This window comes from Ornithorhynchus anatinus, chromosome 11, assembly GCF_004115215.2.
Source record: "Ornithorhynchus anatinus isolate Pmale09 chromosome 11, mOrnAna1.pri.v4, whole genome shotgun sequence".
NCBI classification, from domain to species: Eukaryota; Metazoa; Chordata; class Mammalia; order Monotremata; family Ornithorhynchidae; genus Ornithorhynchus; species Ornithorhynchus anatinus.
Window position 1 is genome coordinate 57,511,012 of NC_041738.1, and position 18,180 is coordinate 57,529,191.

Genomic DNA, 18,180 nt, shown 5'->3' on the forward strand with positions numbered 1-18,180 from the left:
CTCCCTCCGCCAGGGCCCCGGGCCGGGAGCATCCGAGCGGGATCCCGTCATCCCGTCGGGCTCACTGCATCTTGACGACCGTCTTCTTGACGGCCCGGCGGGAGGTGCCGCACTTGCTGTTGATGACGGCGTTGAAGTTGCAGCCGCGGCCACACACCTTGATGACGTACTCTGTGGGGGGCGGCGAGGAGGGGTCGGGAGGGCCGGGGGGAGACCCGCACCCCATGGTCAGCCCCACCCAACCTCCCTATCCCTCAGACCCCCTTCTCTTAACGCCTTCGAGTCGTCCCCGACTCGACCCACCCTCTTCGGAGCGTGCCGTCTTCTGTCGTAAAGTCGTTCTGGTATGTGGAACCGTGTTTAGCAGACCCCCCTCTTATCCTTCTCTTCTCACGGACTGGCAGAACCCTCCCCTCGGGTATTTGTGGGTGAGGGGGTGGGGTTATCGTGATAATGTTGTCTCGTTTTTGTTTTGTTCTGTTTGGCTTTGCTGTCTGTCTCCCCCCCGATCGGTCTGTCGGCCCATCATTGGGCAGGGATCGTCTCTGTTGCCGAACTGTCCATTCCAAGCGCTTAGTACAGTGCTCTGCACATAGTAAGCGCTCAGATACTACTGAATGAATGAATGAATGAATGAATGAGGAGGGGAGCGTGTGGGAAGAGGCGATGGAGCCCCATCCCAAACCCTGGCCGTCCCGGCCCCGTTACCTTTGATGGCGTTGACCACGGCGACGGGCAGGCGGAGCGGCTTCTCCATGGTGGTGTTGTTGTGGGCAGTGCGCTGGCCGGTGGCCGAAGAGCGGGCCAGGGTCTCCCTCGAGAAGAAGTAATCCAGCAGGCGCCTCGTCATCAGCTTGGGCTTGTCCGTGGATACCTGGGACAGGTCGTCCAGCTGGTGGTGGGTGATGTAGACGCCCGAGGTGGGGACCAGCTCCAGCTTGGGTCGGCCGTTCTCCTGCCGGGGGCGGGGGCGGGGGTGGGGCTCCTGGAGACCGGCGGCCCCGGACCCCTCCTGCACCCTCTCCGCTCCCGAACGTCAGACGCGCCTCCCCCGGGAAGCCCACCGGCCCCCTCGCCCCACGGCCGCCGCCAGTTAGGGTCTCGGCGCCCCCCCACCCCCGGACAGCCGACCTGTCGATTTGGCGGGGCTCGGCCGCGCGCTCGAGGGCGGGGTCGCCGGACGGTCCGGTGGTCAGCGCGGAGCGCTGCGCCCGCCACATCTCCCACCGCGTCTCCGCCAGCCCAGGGCATCCACAGCTCGAGAGGGCAGGGCGACGGCACCCCTCCCTCCGCCCCCCGCGGTACCCACCTCCGTGGGCAGCGCCCACCCGGGGCCCCCGTTGGACAGGGTGTCCCGGACGTCGTCCTCCCACAGGCAGGCCGGGTCACCCGTCGGGACGGGGCCGCCCGCCGGCGCCTCGGCGCCGATCCAGGCCGGGAAGCCGCCGGAGAGGGCGGCCCGCAGCTGCTGCGTCGTCGTCAGCGTCGTCGTCGCCCGTGGGTCCTCCCCGGGGACCTCCTGCCGAGGGGGCGGGGAGCCGGGGGCCGGGGGCTCGTTCACCTGAGCGAGGGACCACCCTGTGACTCAAGTGGAGGCAGGAGGAGGAGAGCGGAGGGGCGTGGGGATGGGGGGCAGGGGACCCGTGAAGCTCGTGAGCAGGGACCTGTCTATTGTCACGCTATACCCTCCCAGACGCTTAGGACAGTGCTCTGCACACAGTAAGCACTCAATAAGTACATTCGAATGAATGATCCTGCTTCTAGTGTGTGACCGCGGGCCCATCCCTTAACCCCTCTGGGTTTTCCAGAGGTTTTCCCCACTTGTAAATGGGTCGAATCCAACCTTCCCGCGGTGTTTCCCCCGGGGTTCCCTCGATCCAGGACGAGGGAGCAGCTACGGGCCGGACGCCGGCCTCGGGTCCCGGCCGCCAGGACCCACCTGGATCGCGGCCACGTGGTTTTCCAGCAGACCCAACAGGCCCCGGAAGAACTGGATGTTGTTCTCGGTGACGTCTAGGTAGACACAAGCTCCTTGAGGACGTCTCCCGACTATCGGGCCCCGCCCCAGCCCTCAGTCCAGTGCTCGGCACACGGTAAGCGCTCACTCGACATCACTGACTGGCAGAAGGACGAGTCTGAGGAGGTGGCGGGGCGGGGGGTCTCCTTCTGGCGAGAGGGCTGCCGCTTTTTAATTCATCCCCCCGCCCAGCCCTGCAGCACTTACGTCCAGATCTGTCATTTACTTCTTTCTATTACCGTCCGTTTCCCCCTCTGGACCGTAAGCTCTTGCGGGCAGGGAATGTACCTGTTGCCATTGTTACTCTGTACTCTCCCAAGCGCTTAGTACAGTGCCTTGCACACGGTAAGCGCTCCATAAATCGGATTGACTGCTGAGTGACCGCCACCGTCCCCGCTCTCCGGGGTCCGGCCAAGGGCCCGTTGGGGCCGCGACCGCCCCCGGGGCCTCAGGGGTGGGGAGGGAGCCCCGTGGGAGCGGGGTCCGGGCCCGCCCCCCCCGGAGTCAGCCCGCGAGGCCGGACCGGACTTTACCGACGCGGGCCGTCCCCAAGTCGAGCGTGGCTTGCGCGGGGGGGTCGGCTCGGCCGGACAGCAGGTCGTTCTGCTCCTCCAGGCTGCGCAGCTGGGCCTTGAGCTGCTGCGTCTCCCGCTCCAGCGCCCGGATCCTGCGCTCCTGCCGCACGACCACCTGGGCCCGGGCCGCCAGCAGCCCCCGCAGCTCCGCCACCTGCAGCTCCAGCTCCCGGACCAGCTCCGCGTACAGTCCCGTCACCCGGCCGGCCCGCTCGCCCCCGGCCCCCTGGGCCGCCCACCCGCCCGGCTCCTCCGGGCCGGGCTCCGGCTCCGGGGGCTCCGCTCTCGGCTGGCTCGGGCCCGGGCCGGGCCGGGCGGCCCGGGGGACCCCCGGAGCTCTCGGGAAACGGGGGACGTCTTGGGGGAGCTGGAAGATGGAGCCCGTGGGGGAGCCCAGCCCCCGGGGGTCGAGCGGGGCCGGGGGGCCGGGGGGTGGCGTGCCGTTGGAGAGCTTGATCCGCTTCCGGCTGTGGCCCTCCTGCTCCTTGGGTCCCGGCTGGGGCGGAGGGCCCAGCCTCCCCAGCGCGTTCGGCAGGCCCCGGGCCCGGGCACTGGAATCGAGAGAGAAACATCGGCGCTGCCAGGAACGTATGGAGCACTTACTGTGTGCAGAGCACTGTACTAAGCGCTCGGGAGAGTACAGTGAAACAACATACGTTCCCGCCCACAGCGAGCCTACAGTCTAGGCGTGGACCCCTCGCTTCGGGGCTGGGTCCCTCTCCCGATCCCCCCCCCGCTGAACCCTGACACCGGGCGACGCCTGCCGGGGCAGCAGAGAGGGCAGCCCAACTTTGGCCCGAGGCACGGCCTGGTGGATGGATAGAGCACGGGCCTGGGAGTCTCTGAAGGACTTGGCTTGGCTGCTGGGTGACCCTGGGTAAGTCACTTCACTTCTCTGTTACCTCATCTGTAAAATGGGGATCAAGACGGTGAACCCCACACGGGCCACCCCTAACGTGATTAGCTCGAATCTACCCTTGCGCATCATACGGTGCCTGACGCACGGTAAGCCCTTAACAAATGCTACTAACAACAAACGACAAAAAAAGACGGACGGGCCGGGAAGCAGATGGGGAAAGCTGAGGGTGGGCGGGTGGGCAGACCATCCCGGAGCTACTCCCCAGAGGACGGACCGGCAGGCTGCGAAGGGAGCCTGCTGCCCACCGGTAATTAAACCCCTTATCGCAGCTTCCCCGCCTAGCCTAGAGCCTCCCCTTTCTGGCCCTCCGGATAACGCTCCCTCGTGCCAACGTTCGGGCTGGGTGCCGCCCCATGCCACCCGTCTGCACACCCCCCCCCCCGGCCAGCTTTTGGCAGGGCACGTGTTTGCCAACTTGGTTACAGTTACTCTCCCGAACGCCAAGTGCATTTCTCTGCCTACGGTAAGCGCTCACGGAAGCAGTAAGGTCTAGGAAGCGGCGTGGCTCAGTGGAAAGAGCCCGGGCTTCGGAGTCAGAGGTCATGAGTTCGACTCCCGGCTCTGCCACTCGTCAGCTGGGTGACTGTGGGCGAGTCACTTCACTTCTCTGGGCCTCAGTTACCTCATCTGTAAAAGGGGGATTAACTGTGAGCCTCACGTGGGACAACCCGATTACCCTGTATCTACCCCAGCGCTTAGGACAGTGCTCTGCACATAGTAAGCGCTTAACAAATATCCACATTATTATTACTATTAGGAGATAGACCATAGGCCTGGGAATCAGAAGGACCTGGGTTCTAACCCCGGCTCTGCCGCTTCTTTGCTGTGGGTCCCCGGGAAAGTCATTTCACTTTGCCTCGGTTACCTCATCCGGAAAATGGGGATTAAGGCCGTGGGCCCAGACATGGATTGGGTCCAACCTGACTAGCTTGTCTCTACCTCAGCGCCTCAGTACAGTGCCCGGCACAAAAAAAGGGCTTAACAAATAACATAAGAAAAAAAATACGGTCGGTTGATCTTCCATGCCTTGTGCTTGGGCTATGTGGAGATTTGAGTTTCGCCCCGACTCTGGTGTGTTGCGTGACCCTGGCCAGAGAAACAGTGTGGCGATAGTGGCCAGAGCAGGGGCCTGGGAGTCGGAAGGTCATGAGTTCTAATCCCAGCTCGGCTACTTGTCTGCTGTGTGACCTTGGGCGAGTCACTTCACTTCTCTGGGCCTCAGTCACCTTATCTGTAAAATGCGGATTGAGACTGTGAGCCCCATGTGGGACAGGGCCTGTGTCCCACATGATTTGCTTATATCCACCCCAGAGCTTAGTACAGTGTCTGGCACCTAGTAAGCGCTTAACAAATGCCACCATTATTACTATTATTATTATTAGAGAAGCAGCGTGGCTCAGTGGAAAAGAGCCTGGGCTTCGGAGTCAGAGGTCATGAGTTCGACTCCCGGCTCTGCCGCTTGTCAGCTGTGTGACTGTGGGCGAGTCACTTCACTTCTCTGTGCCTCGGTGACCTCATCTGTAAAATGGGGATTAACTGCGAGCCTCACGTGGGGCAACCCGATTACCCTGTATCTACCCCAACGCTTAGAACAGTGCTCTGCACATAGTAAGCGCTTAACAAATACCAACATTATTATTATTATTATTACTTAATGGCTCCGGGCTTGTTCCCCAAGCGTAATGGCCGTGGATGGGCCCACCCTTCTCTGCTCTGAGTCTCCCACCTTCAGGTTCATTCATTCATTCATTCAATTGTATTTATTGAGCGCTTACTGTGTGCAGAGCACTGTACTAAGTGCTTGGAAAGTACAATTCAGCAAGAAAGAGAGACAATCCCTGCCCACACCGGCCTTTCAGTCTAGAAGGGGGGGAGACAGACATCAAAACAAATAATATAGAATTACAGATATGTACTGTGAGCGGGGAGGAGGGTAGAGCAAAGGGAGCTAGTCGAGGTGACGGGGAGGGGAGGGGGAGCTGAGGAAAAGGAAGGTTTAGTCTGGGAAGGCCTCTTGGAGGAGGTGAGCCTTCAGTAGGGCTTTGAAAGGGGGAAGTGTGATTGTTTGGCAGATTTGAGGAGGGAGGGTGTTCCAGGCCAGAGGTAGGACGTGGGCCAGGGGTCGATGGGCGGGACAAGCGAGAAGGAGGCCCGGTGAGGGGGTTACCGGCGGCAGAGGAGCGGAGCGTGCGGGCTGCGATGGAGAAGGAGAGGAGGGAGGGGAGGTAGGAGGAGGTGACGGGATGGATGACTTGGAAGCCAAGAGTGAGGAGTTTTTGCTTGATACAGAGGTTGATAGGCAACCACTGGAGAATTTTGAAGAGGGTGGTGACATGCCCAGAACATTTCTGTAGAAAGATAGTGCGGGCAGCGGAGTGAAGCATGAAGTGTGGAGAGACGGGAGGTCGGGAGGTCAGAGAGGAGGCTGATGCAGACATCCAGTCGGGGATAGGATGAGGGACCGTACTAATGCAGCGTGGGAAGCAGCGTGGCTCAGTGGAAAAGAGCCTGGGCTTCGGAGTCAGAGGTCATGAGTTCGACACCCGGCTCTTCCACTTGTCAGCTGTGTGACTGTGGGCAAGTCACTTCACTTCTCTGTGCCTCAGTTCCCTCATCTGGAAAAAGGGGATGAAGACTGTGAGCCTCACGTGGGACGACCTGATGACCCTGTATCTCCCCCAGCGCTTAGAACAGCGCTCTGCACATAGGAAGCGCTTAACAAAATACCAACATTATAATGCGGTAGCGATTTGGACGGAGAGGAAAGGGCGGATCTTGGCGATGTTGTGAAGGTGAGACCGGCAGGCTTTGGTGACGGATTGGGTGTGCGGGGTGAACGAGAGGTTGTGAGCCAGCATCAGGAGGATACTGCATCCCATACAGGGAGCGTGGCCAGGAAAGGAGCAGCACGGCCCAGTGAATCGAGCACGGGCCTTCTGAGAGTCAGAAGGACCTGAGTTCTAGGTTCTGCTCCTTGTCTGCTGTGGGACCTTGGACAGGTCCCACCACTTCTCTGCCCCTCAGTTACCTCATCTGTAAAATGGGGAGGAAGACCGTGAACCCCACGTGGGAAACGGAATGTGTCGAACCTGATTAGCCTCTATCTACCCCAGTGCTTACAGCAGTGCTTGACACATAGTGAGCGCTTAAATACCATCATCGTTATTATTACTGAGGGCCGAGGCCGTGCTTAACAAATACCATCCTCGTTATTATTATTACTATTAATAAGGGAGGGCCGAGGCCGTGATTAACAAAGACCATCAGCGTTATCAAAGACTGTGAGCCCGTTGTTAGGTAGGGATTGTCTCTATGTCCAAAATGTACTTTCCAAGCACTTAATAATAATAATGATAGTATTTAAGTACTTATGGGGTGCCAAGCACTGTTCTAAGCACTGGGGCAGATACAAGGTCATCAGGTTGTCCCACGTGCGGCTCACAGTCCTAATCCCCATTTTCCAGATGAGGGAACTGAGGCCCAGAGAAGTGAAGTGGCTTGCCCAGACTTGTCCAAAGTCACCCAGCTGACAAGTGAAGGAGCCGGGATTAGAACCCACGTCCTCTGACTCCCAAACCCGGGCTCTTCCCACTGACCCACGCTGTGTTCTGCACACAGTAAGCACTCAAAAAATACCATTAAATGAATAAATGATTATTATTGAGAGAGGGCCGAGGCTCTGCTTTCACAGGCATTCACTCATTCAATGGTATTTATTGAGCGCTTACTGTGTGCAGAGTGCTGTAGTAGGTGCTTGGAACAGACAGTTGGGCAACAGAGATGATCCCCGCCCAACAACAGGCTTACGGTGCGAAGCAGCGTGAAAGAGCCCGGGATAGGAGTCAGAGGTCATGGGTTCGAATCCCAGCTCTGCCACCTGTGTGACCATGGGCAAGTCACTTCACTTCTCTGGGCCTCGGTGACCTCATCTGTAAAATGGGGATGAAGACTGTGAGCCCCACGTGGGACAACCCGATTCCCCTGTGTCTACCCCAGCGCTTAGAACAGTACTCTGAACATAGTAAGTGCTTAACAAATACCAACATTATTATTATTATTATTAATAAAATGGGGATGGAGACTGTGAGCCTCACGTGGGACAATGTGACTACCCTGTATCTCCCCCAGCGCTTAGAACAGCGCTCGGCACATAGTAAGCACTTTAATAATGTTGGCATTTGTAAAGGGCTTACTATGTGCCAAGCACTGTTCTAAGCACTGGGGTAGATACAGGGTCATCAGGTTGTCCCACATGAGGCTCACAGTCTTCATCCCCATTTTCCAGATGAGGGAACTGAGGCACTGAGAAGTGAAGTGACTTGCCCACAGTCACCCAGCTGACAAGTGGCAGAGCCAAGATTCGAATCCATGACCTCTGACTCCCAAGCCCGGGCTCTTGCCACTGAGCCACGCTTTACAAATACCAACATTATTCTTATTAAAAAGGGTTGTTGGAAGGTCACAGTTGTCGGAAGGGCAGCGAGGGCAGGGGGTGTGGGGTCTGTATACCCACCTGACACAGTCCACAGTCGCTTGTTCGGCCAGCTCCTGCTGCTGCTGCAGGTGCTGTTGCTGCAGGTGCTGCTGCTGCAGGTGCTGCAAGTGCGGCTGCTGTTGCTGTTGCTGCAAGTGCTGCTGCTGTTGCTGCAAGTGCTGCTGCTGTTGCTGCAGGTGCTGCTGCTGCTGTTGCTGCAGGTGCTGCTGTTGTTGCTGTTGCTGCAGGTGCTGCTGCTGCAGGTGCTGCAAGTGCGGCTGCTGTTGCTGTTGTTGCTGCTGTTGCTGCTGCTGCAGGTGCTGCTGCAGGTGCTGCTGCTGCTGCAGGTGCTGCTGTTGCTGCAGGTGCTGCAAGTGCTGCTGCTGCTGCTGTTGCAGTTGCTGCGACCTCGGGCTCCCCAGGGGCTCGGGGGCCCCGTCTTGGTCCCCGTGGCCGAGGCCCCGGCAGGGCTCCGGCGGGCCGGTCCCGTCAGCCATGGCCCCGGCCCGGTCCCCGAGCCCCCTGTGCGGACGGAGCGGGGCGTCGGGCCCCGTCCATCCCCATCCCCCTCCCTCCTCCGCCCGGCCCCTGTACCTTTAACAGCGCCTCCACGTGCCCGTTGACGGCCCCGACGGCACTTCCGGGTCCCCGGCTCCCGACGCTCCCCATTGGCCGCCTCCTCCGACCCCCTTCAATCCGATTGGCCGCCCCGCCGCCCGCCAGGCTCCGGCCAATGACCGTCGCCCTCCGGCCGCCCGCCGCCCTCCCATTGGCTGGCGGGTCCCGGGGAGGGGGCGCTCGGCCTTTCTGGCGGCGGAGGGGCCGAGCCGCGTGCCGCCGGCCGTCATGGCAACCCTCTTCGGGGGCGGGGCCGGGAGGAGGGGTTTGGTGACGTAGGAGCGCCGATCAGCCGCCCTCCCATTGGCTGACGGGGAGGGGAGTCGGGAAGGGGGCGCTCTTGCTTTCTGGTGGCGGAGCGGCCTCGCCATGTCATGCAACCGTGCTGGGGCCGGGAGGGGGGGGTTTGGTGACGTAGGGGCGCGCGGCCGCGGCTCCCTCAGCCGCCCTCCCATTGGTTGACGGGGGAGGGGGGGGCCGCTCTGGCCTTCTGGCGTCGGAGGGGCGCGAGACCTCTCGGCGCGCGGCCGGCTGTCATGGCAACCGTCGGCGGGGGCGGGGCCGGGAGGAGGGGTTTGGTGACGTAGGGGCGCCGATCAGCCGCCCTCCCATTGGCTGACGAGGGGGGCGGGGGGGCCGCTCGGCCTTTCTGGCGTCCGCGGGGCTCGAGGCCTTCCCGCGCACCGCCGGCTGCCATGGCAACCGGGGGCGGGGCCGGAAGGAGGGGCTTGGTGACGTAGGGGCGCCGATCAGCCGCCCTCCCATTGGCTGACGAGGAGGAGAGTGGGGGGGGGGGGGCGCTCTTTCTGGCGACGGAGGAGCTCGCGGGCTCTCGGCGCGCGGCCGGCTGTCATGGCAACCGCCGCCGGGGGCGTGTGGAGTCGGAGCGGGGGCGTGGTGACGTGGGGTCTCGCGGCGTTGGGCCCGGTCGGGGCGCGCGGCCTGCAGGGTTCGGCGGGGCTCGCGCGCCCTGAGGCCCGGGCGGCCATGGCGGCCCCGGACGTCGACCTGGGCTCCCTGAGGAAGACCTACCGCGCCGAACGGGAGGTGCGGGGGCCGGGGCCGGGCCGGGGCCGGGGGCGGGGCTCCCACTCTCCATCCCCAATACAACTAAATTGCGCTATTTGCGAAGCGCTTACTTTGTGCAGAGCACTGTTGTAAGCGCTGGGGGAGATCCAGGGTCATCAGGTGGTCCCACGTGAGGCTCCCAGGCTTCATCCCCATTAGACGGATGAGGGAACTGAGGCCCAGTGAAGTGACTTGCCCAAGGTCACACAACAGAGTGGCAGAGGCGGGATTGGAACCCAGGACCTCTGACTCCCCAGCCCGGGCTCTTTCCACCCCATGACCTTGTGTCTCCCCCAGCGCTTAGGGCAGCGCTTAGCACGTAGTAAGCGCCTAGCAAATGCCAACGTGAGGAGAAGCCGGGCTGGGGCGTCAGAGGTCATGGGTTCGAATCCCGGATCTGCCCCCTGAGCTGTGTGACCTTGGGGAAGTCACTTCACTTCTCTGGGCCTCAGTGACCTCATCTGGAAAACGGGGATGAAGACTGTGAGCCCCACCTGGGACAACCTGATGACCCCGTATCTCCCCCAGCGCTTACAACAGTGCTCTGCCCATAGTAAGCGCTTAACAGATACCAACATTATTATTACCCCAGCGCTTAGCACAGTGCTCTGCACATAGTAAACCCATAGTATGAGTTCGAATCCCGGCAGCTGTGTGACCGTGGGCAAGTCACTTCACTCCTCTGTGCCTCAGTTCCCTCATCTGGAAAATGGGGATGAAGACTGTGAGCCCCACGTGGGACAACCTGATTCCCCTGTGTCTACCCCAGCGCTTAGAACAGTGCTCGGCACAGAGTAAGCGCTTAATTCATTCACTCGTATTTATTGAGCGCTTACTAGGTGCAGAGCACTGTACTAAGCGCTTGGAATGAACAAGTCGGCAACAGATAGAGACAGTCCCTGCCCTTACGGTCTAATCGGGGGAGACGGACAGAGAAGAACAATGGCAATAATAAATACCAACGTTATTATTAAGCGCTTAACCAATACCAACATTATCAGCACCCCGGTGCTTTGAACAGTGGCCGTCCCCTAGGGAGCGCTTAACAAATACCCTTAAAGACAACCCCAAAGGAAACGTGTCCTGCTTTGCCGTCCACCAGGCCTTTGAGGAGACCCATCTCGCCTCCCTGGATCCCATAAAGCAGTTTGCCGCCTGGTTCGAGGAGGCCGCAAAGTGCCCCGCCGTGGGAGAGGCCAATGCCATGTGCTTGGCCACCAGCACTAGGTGGGCCCAAAACCCCCGTCCCCGTCCCGAGCCCCAGGGCAGGCGGCCGGGCCCCGCAGGGTGGGGGAGCGAAGGGGGTGGAGGTGGGGACGGGGAGGGGTCCGCGGCACCGCTGACCGTGGCGCTGATGCCCGCCCGCCTTCCTCCCCCTCCCCCCCGGCCCGCGCAGGGCAGGGAAGCCCTCCGCCCGCATGCTGCTTCTCAAGGGTTTCGGCCAGGACGGCTTCCGCTTCTTCACCAACCTGGAGAGCCGCAAAGGGAGAGAGCTGGTGAGAGCCGGGGTGGACGCAACTGGGGGGGACGGGGGCGTCCGGAGGGAGGGGGCGACGCGGACTGACCGGGAGCGGGGAATGATCGTAATTGTAGTTATGGCGGTATTGGTTCAGCACTTACAGCGCGCCAGGCGCTGTGATGATAATGTTGGTATCTGTTAAGCGCTTACTATGTGCAGAGCGCTGTTCTAAGCGCGGGGGGAGATGCAGGGTCATCAGGTTGGCCCACATGAGGCTCACAGATAATCCCCATTTTACAGATGAGGTGCTGAGGCCCAGAGAAGTGAAGTGACTCGCCCACAGTCTCACAGCGGACAAGGGGCGGAGCCGGGAGTTGAACCCACGACCCCTGACTCCGAAGCCCGGGCTCTTTCCACTGAGCCACGCTGCTTCCCCAGGCGGCTGCTTCCGCTGTACTAAGCGGTGGGGGAGATCCAAGGTCAGCAGCTTGTCCCACGTGGGGCTCACGGTCTTAATCCCCATTTTCCAGACGAAGTCACTGAGGCGCCGAGAAGTGAAGTGACCCGCCTCGAGTCACGCAGCTGACAAGTGGCAGAGCTGGGATTCGAACTCATGAGCCCTGACTCCCAAGCCCGGGCTCTTGCCACTAAGCCACGGTGCTTCTCAGCAATATAGCAGACACAGCTTAAAGTCTAGAGAGGTGCCCCTCCCTCTCCACCTTCCTGGGCCAGAAGGATGGATTTGGGTTAGACTGGCAGGGATCCTGGGCTGTGTCCATGCATTCATTCAATCATTCGTATTTATCGAGCGCTTACCGTGTGCGGAGCACTGTACTAAGCCCTTGGGAGAGGACAGTACAACAATAAACGAACACAAAACCTGCCCAAAACGGCTGTGGTCAGACGCCGCGACGAGCACGGGGCCCCAGAGATATTATTGGCAAGAGAGGAAATGGAATGGAGTCGAATTCCCTCTGCCTCATTTCTATTTTTCCGGCTTCCATGGGACTTCCATGGGCGTGGCAGGGAATAATAATAATAACGTTGGTATTTGTTAAGCGCTTACTATGTGCCGAGCACTGTTCTAAGCGCTGGAAAGGGGCAGAAGTCAGTGGGTGGGGTCTTGTTCAACACTGGAAAGGCTGAAGCGGCGTGGCCCGGTGGCTAGAACACAGGCCAAAGCCTCAGAAGGAGATGGGTTCTCATCCCGACTCCACCACCTCTCTGCTGGGTGACCTCGGCCAAGGCACTCACCTTTTCTGTGCCTCAGTTCCCCCCTCTGCAAGATGGGGATTAAGAGTGTGAGGCCCGTGTGGAACATGGGCCGTGTCCAACCTGACAGCTTGTACGTATCCCACTGTTTAGTGAAGCGTCTGGCACATAGAAAGCGCATAACAAATACCATAAAAAAAGGCCCAAGACACTAAGCTTGAGAAGCAGCGTGGCTCAGTGGAAAGAGCCTGGGCTTGGGAGTCAGAGGTCATGGGTTCGAATCCCAGCTCTGCCACTTTCAGCTGTGTGACTGTGGGCAAGTCACTTCACTTCTCTGGGCCTCAGTGACTTCATCTGGAAAATGGGGATTAACTGTGAGCCTCACGTGGGACCACCTGATGACCCCCTATCTCCCCCAGCGCTTAGAACAGGGCTGTGCACACAGTAAGCGCTTGACAAATACCAACGTTATCATTATTACTACTGAGCTGCGGAGAATCTGGGGCCAGGGCTTGGCCTAGGTGCACTCTGCCCCCACCGCCTCATTTCCCTGCACCTCCCCATAAAATACCCAATCTGAAAGGGCCAAGGGGCACCAGGTTTGGGATGCCTCTGCCCATAAAATGCCCAACCCGAAAGGGCCAAGGGCCACCAGGTTGGGATCAGGCCCTGCCTCCCCTCTCCCCTCCTTTTCGGAACCTCTCTGATCACGATCAGGTGAGCTCAGGCCCCAAAGCCCCTTCAGACTCCCCCGCCCCCTCCTACCAGTTGCCCTCCCGTGCCCAGGGGCCGCCTGGCGGAGCAGAGGCGGTGTGCCCCGGGTTCGCGGCATCCCGATCCCGTGGGCCGCGGATTGTGGGAAGGAAGGGTGGGGGGTGGCGGGGGAGGGCAGGAGGGGTGTGGAGTTGCTGGCTGGTGCCCACAACTGCCTTCCTCCCTCCGTCCCTCCCCCTGCAGGACTCTAACCCCTTTGCCTCCCTGGTCTTCTACTGGGAGCCGCTCAACCGGCAGGTGAGTGACCCCTGATCCCTCCGGGGGTGGAGAGAGGTGGGGCCTGGGCTCTCTGGAGCCAGAGTGGGGCAGAGGGCCCATCTCGGGGCGCGGGGGTTCCCTTCGGGCCAACGGAGTGGCCTAGTGGATAGAGCGCGGGCCTGGGAGTCGTAAGGGCCTGGGTTCTAATCCCCCCCTCCGCCGCTCGCCTGCTGCCGGGTGACCTCGAGCGAGTCGCTCCACTCTTCTGGACCTCGGTCACCTCCGCTGTCAAGCGGGGATTAAGACCGAGAGCCCCGTGTGGGAGAGGGACCGTGTCCAACCCGATTTGGTTGTATCTACCGCAGCTCTCGGTGTAGTGCTTGGCGCGTAGTAAGCGCTTAAATACCACCACGGTTATTATTAACCCGGGAGAGTGCGGTTCCTCCGAGAAACAGCCTCTGGTCACAAGGTTGCTAGTCCGGCCCCCCCCCGTCCTCACCCCCTCTCCGACTCCATTCAGGATCCCCGCACTGCGCCGCACCCGGAATTCCTCATCAGAGCCGATTTGTCCCTGCGGAGCAGAGGGCGGCGGTGAGAGCGGATGACCGGAGGAACGGCTCCCGGGTCCTTCCGAGCTCGGGGTCCAAGAGCCCTCTCGTCCCCCGCTCTGCACCGCTGCTTCTCGCCGGGCCCCCGCGGGGCCGGCAAGTGCCCTCGGTGCCCCAGTGCCCAGTGCTCCACCCCCAACTCCAGGCGCTCTAGGGAGCTCGGAGGGGGGCCGTCGGATGACCCTCAGCACCTCGCCCCCCTCCCTGTGGGGTCCGGTGGGGCGGAGGGGAGAAGCCGGGCACGACCCCTCCCCTCACTGTGGCTGTCCCGGGCACAGGTGCGCGTGGAGGGCCGGGTGCGGCGGCTGCCGGAAGACGAGGCTGAGCGCTACTTCCGCTCGCGCCCCAAGAGCAGTCAGATCGGCGCCGTGGTCAGCCGCCAGAGCTCCGTCATCCCCGACCGGGAGGTGAAGCAGCTGCCCCGCTCTTCTCCCCACCCTTCCCGGGAACCTCGGGGCCGCCCCCCAGGACCCCCAAATCCCGGCCCCCGCCGCACGGGTGCGGCGGGGAGGCGGCGCCCACCGCCCCGGGGGGTCTCCGCCGCGTGCCCAGGGCCGCCTGCTGGTGCCCGAGGGCGTCCGAGCCTGAGGTCCGGCCCTGACCCCGGCCCCCCCTCCGTTTCCTGCAGTACTTGAGGGGGAGGAACGCGGAGCTGGAGACGCTGTACCAGGGGCGCGAGGTGCCCAAGCCCGACTACTGGTGAGTGCCCGGCCGGAGGGCGGCTGGGAACCAGGGTCGGTTCTCCCCGCGCTCCAGCCCAGGGTCTGCCCCGTCCGTCTCCCATTCAGTTCTAGTCCCGGAGCTGCCGCGTGACCTGGGGCGAGTCACTTCACCTCTCTGTGCCGCGGTTGCCTCATCTGTAAAATGGGCATGAAGACCGGGAGCCCCCGTCCCGACACCATTTGCTCATACCCACCCCAACCCTTAATACAGTGCTTGGCAGGTAGTAAGCGCTGAACGGACGCAGCGAGGCGTAAGGGATAGAGCACGGGAGTCGGTAGGTCATGGGTTCGAATCCCGGCTCCGCCACTTGTCTGCTGTGTGGACTTGGGCAAGTCACTTGGCTTTATCATCGCGGCAGAGCGGCGCCCGTCCCTCCCCGGACGACCGCCCCTGCTCCCACGTCCGCGGGGAGACTTGCCCTGAGACTTCGTGCCAGGGGTCAGGGCCGACCCCGATGTTGCCCTGCCGTGCCCGGGGGCTCTGGGGACCAGGTAATGGCCCCTGCCTTTCTCCCCTCCCCTCAGGGGTGGCTACATCCTGAGCCCCGAGGTGGTGGAGTTCTGGCAGGGGCAGACCAACCGCCTCCACGACCGCGTCGTCTTCCGGCGCCTGCAGCCCGGGGAGAAGGCCCCAGGGCCTCTGACCCGGCGCGGGGAGGAGGACTGGGTCTACGAGAGGCTCGCCCCCTGACCGCCCCACCCGGAGCCGGCACCGTTGGCCCCGCCACGGGGCGCGAGAGGAGAGATGCGCAGAGCGGCCCTGCCCTCCCCCGGGGCCCACCCCCGCCGTCCAGCTGATCCACTCAGTGCCCTGCCTGGGTGGGGGAAGGGAGGAGGCGGGGTGGGCCGGGGGTGTCTCTGCTCCAATTGAGCCCCTCTACCCCCCAACCCTCTCCCCTCTTCCGAGTTTCGCCCTCGTGAAATCGGGGGGGTGGGCCGTCACCTTGAAGTGGTGTGACCCGACCCCATGGCGGTGTTGTGTATATGTATGTGGGGACGTGTGCAAATACGTGGGCTTGTGTGCGCATGTGGGCGGGTGTGTGCACCTTTGTGTGAGAGCAGTGGGCACGTGCACGTGAGTGTATATGTCTATTCAGCCCCCCCCCCCCCCCCCCCCCGCCTTCCCAAAGCCGGAGGAACTCCTCGCTTTCTGTCACCTGCTGAGCCACGGGCTGGGCTCCGTACAGGCTCAAAAATAAATGTTCCCAGCCCCTGACTGTGTGCCGTGTTGTGAAAATTCCCCTCGTGGCCCCCCAGCCCCATCCCTAGCTGCCCCCCGGCCCCGACCCCGACCCTTCCCGGCCCCCCGGGAGGATTGGGGTGAGAGAGGAGCGGCCGTCTGCCTCCAGCAGGGGGTGGCAGGTTCCCGGCCTGGCCCCGGGCCCGCAGCCATCTGTTTTCAGCGACTTCCAGGGCCTTGGGTGCCGGCCCAGTGAAACTGTAGCCCAGTGAAACTGCGGCCCCGATAACCCCTGGCCCCCGCCAGCTCCCGGCACGTATTTCCCTGTCGCTTACTCCGCCTCCCGGACGGCTGCTCGCCCTCCCACCTCCCACCTGCCTCACACCCCTGTCCCTGGGGCAGGCCCGGAGAAGCTCCCCGGGGTAGGAGGACCGGCTCCGGGTGGGGGCTGGGATCGCTGGGGGTTGGGAGCGGGACCGGGGCCAGACTAGACTAGACCCGACCCCATCTGGGGGTGGGCCAGACTAGACTAGACCCCATCCCATCTGGGGGGTGCCGTGAAGCTCCAGTCGCGCGCTCCCCTCCTCCTGCCCCCGGCCACTTGGCCCAGTCGGCCCCCCGCGGCCTCAGCTCCCCCGACTCCGAGACGGACACGGGGGGGGGGGAGGCGGGAGGTCCGTGAGTGGCGGAGGGGTGGGCGTCACGGACGCGGAGGAAGCGGCGGGGTCGGGGCAAAGTGATCCGGCCTCACCCCTGCCCCGGGCACGACAAGATGGGCCCTTGGCGGGGGAAGGGGGGGGCACCCCGGTTTGGGTTGGTCATTCTTCTTGGGCCAGGCTGGCTGGTGTGGAAGCTGCCCGGCGGCAATGCTGGGTCCCAGCCTTTCCCTGCAGACCTTTCTCCAGAGAGATGTGAGTCTGCCCTTGGCCCTGAGGAAACTGGGTGACTCTGAAGGGCCCAGCAGAAGGGGGGGCGGGTGTTTACCCCCCACCCGAGGCTTTGCTGCAGTACGGGGCGGGGGGAGGCTGGGGAGGCCGAGATAATGGGCTCTGGCTGTCCTGTTTAGAGTCCTGTTTATTGCCATAGAGAAATCCTCCACTCTTTCCACTATCACACAGGGTAATATCGCTAGCCTGCGCTGGGGGCCGGAGGGGGCCGGGGAGGCCCTCGGCCCTGCCCCCAACCGCCCGCCCCGCCGTTACCGTCTTCCCGCCCCAAGGGCTGCTCTCCTCTGGGTGCAGCTGGGAGAAGTGCAGGGAGGGGCAGAATTAAGCGTCTGGAAAAGCTGCCCACGGGTCTTGCCCCGGGGCGGGGCCCAGAGCCGGGAGCCACAGCTCCATCCTGTGGGTTCTGGGAAAAGACCCGGCTGCCGGTGGTCCCGGTGGAGGCCCGAGGAACCAGAGGAGGAAGAGAGGGAGTCCGGCAGGGGTCCCGGGCCCGCCAGGCAGCATGAGTCCGTCCCGTCGATTCTCAAGCCCCCTCGAGGCCCCGGCCGCGGGGACCTCGCCCACCTCCCGGAAGTGCCAAGCCCGTAGGGCGATCGGGAACCCCGGGAGCCGGTCCTTACCCTGGCATCGCGGCTCGGGGCGCGGGGAAGGCAGGTCCAGAGTCCGGCCTCAGTGACTCCTCAGGGCCCAGGGCCAAAGGGCTCACCGCAACGTTTCACCTCTTGGGGGTCTGGCGGGAGCGGGGGTCCAGGGCTCAGAACACACTTCCTTCCGCTCACTGCCCCGTGCCGTTTTCGTCGTCGGTGAAGAGGTCGGGGTGTTCGGCCAGGGAGGACCTCACTTTCTTCTTCTCCTTGAAGCGGCCCGAGTGAGAGACCTTGACGTGCTTGGTGTTCTTGTCCACGATCTTCTCCAGCCGGGCGTCAAAGTCGCCGCTCACATCGCGGGGCTCGGGCCGTGAGGGGTCCGAGCCCCCGTCCGGCTGGGGGTGCCCGTCCGGCCTCTCGTACAGGACCCTGGGAACGGACTTCTTCTTGCGCAGGAAGGTCAGCTTCCACCAGCCGACGTCCGTCATGGCTCGGCCGGAGGGAGGGCCTGCGGGTGAGGGAGTCGGGGATACGAGGGGAATCAGAGGGGTGGGGGCGGGGTGGAAAGGGCAACTGGTCGAGTCGGGGCCCCCAAACCAACGAGCCCAACCCTCGTGGATTCTAATCCCCGCTCCTTCACTTGCCTGCCGTGTGACCTCGGTCAAGTCACTTCACTACTCTGGGCCTCAGCTGCCTCATCTGTAAAATGGGGATTAAGACCGTGGGCCTCATGCGGGACTGGGACTGTGCCCAACCCAATTTCCTTGCATCCCACCCCAGCTCTTAGCACGGTGCCTGGCACATAGTGCTTAACAAATACCG

The 18,180-nt window shown here is 62.6% G+C and overlaps 2 protein-coding genes across 3 annotated transcripts; one reads left to right on the plus strand and one right to left on the minus strand.

Annotated features, from left to right (window-relative positions):
- The first annotated feature begins 9,406 nt into the window (after positions 1 to 9,406).
- PNPO (pyridoxamine 5'-phosphate oxidase) lies at positions 9,407 to 15,860 on the plus strand. 2 transcript variants are annotated; one of them, XM_029076232.2, is made up of 7 exons: positions 9,417 to 9,650; positions 10,774 to 10,898; positions 11,068 to 11,167; positions 13,300 to 13,353; positions 14,201 to 14,329; positions 14,551 to 14,621; positions 15,170 to 15,860. In XM_029076232.2, exons 1-7 carry the CDS (start codon positions 9,456 to 9,458, stop codon positions 15,333 to 15,335), a joined length of 840 nt encoding a protein of 279 aa, XP_028932065.1. In that variant the 5' UTR covers positions 9,417 to 9,455; the 3' UTR covers positions 15,336 to 15,860. The 2 variants fall into 2 exon arrangements, with proteins under 2 accessions (XP_028932066.1, XP_028932065.1); XM_029076233.2 differs by lacking the exon at positions 14,201 to 14,329 and having other exon boundaries at positions 9,407 to 9,650.
- Positions 15,861 to 16,890: 1,030 nt separating this feature from the next.
- On the minus strand, positions 16,891 to 17,859 carry PRR15L (proline rich 15 like). The gene has a single exon (XM_029075697.2). The coding sequence runs from the start codon at positions 17,844 to 17,846 to the stop codon at positions 17,547 to 17,549; it is 300 nt and encodes a 99-aa protein (XP_028931530.1). The 5' UTR covers positions 17,847 to 17,859; the 3' UTR covers positions 16,891 to 17,546.
- Between the last annotated feature and the right edge of the window lie 321 nt (positions 17,860 to 18,180).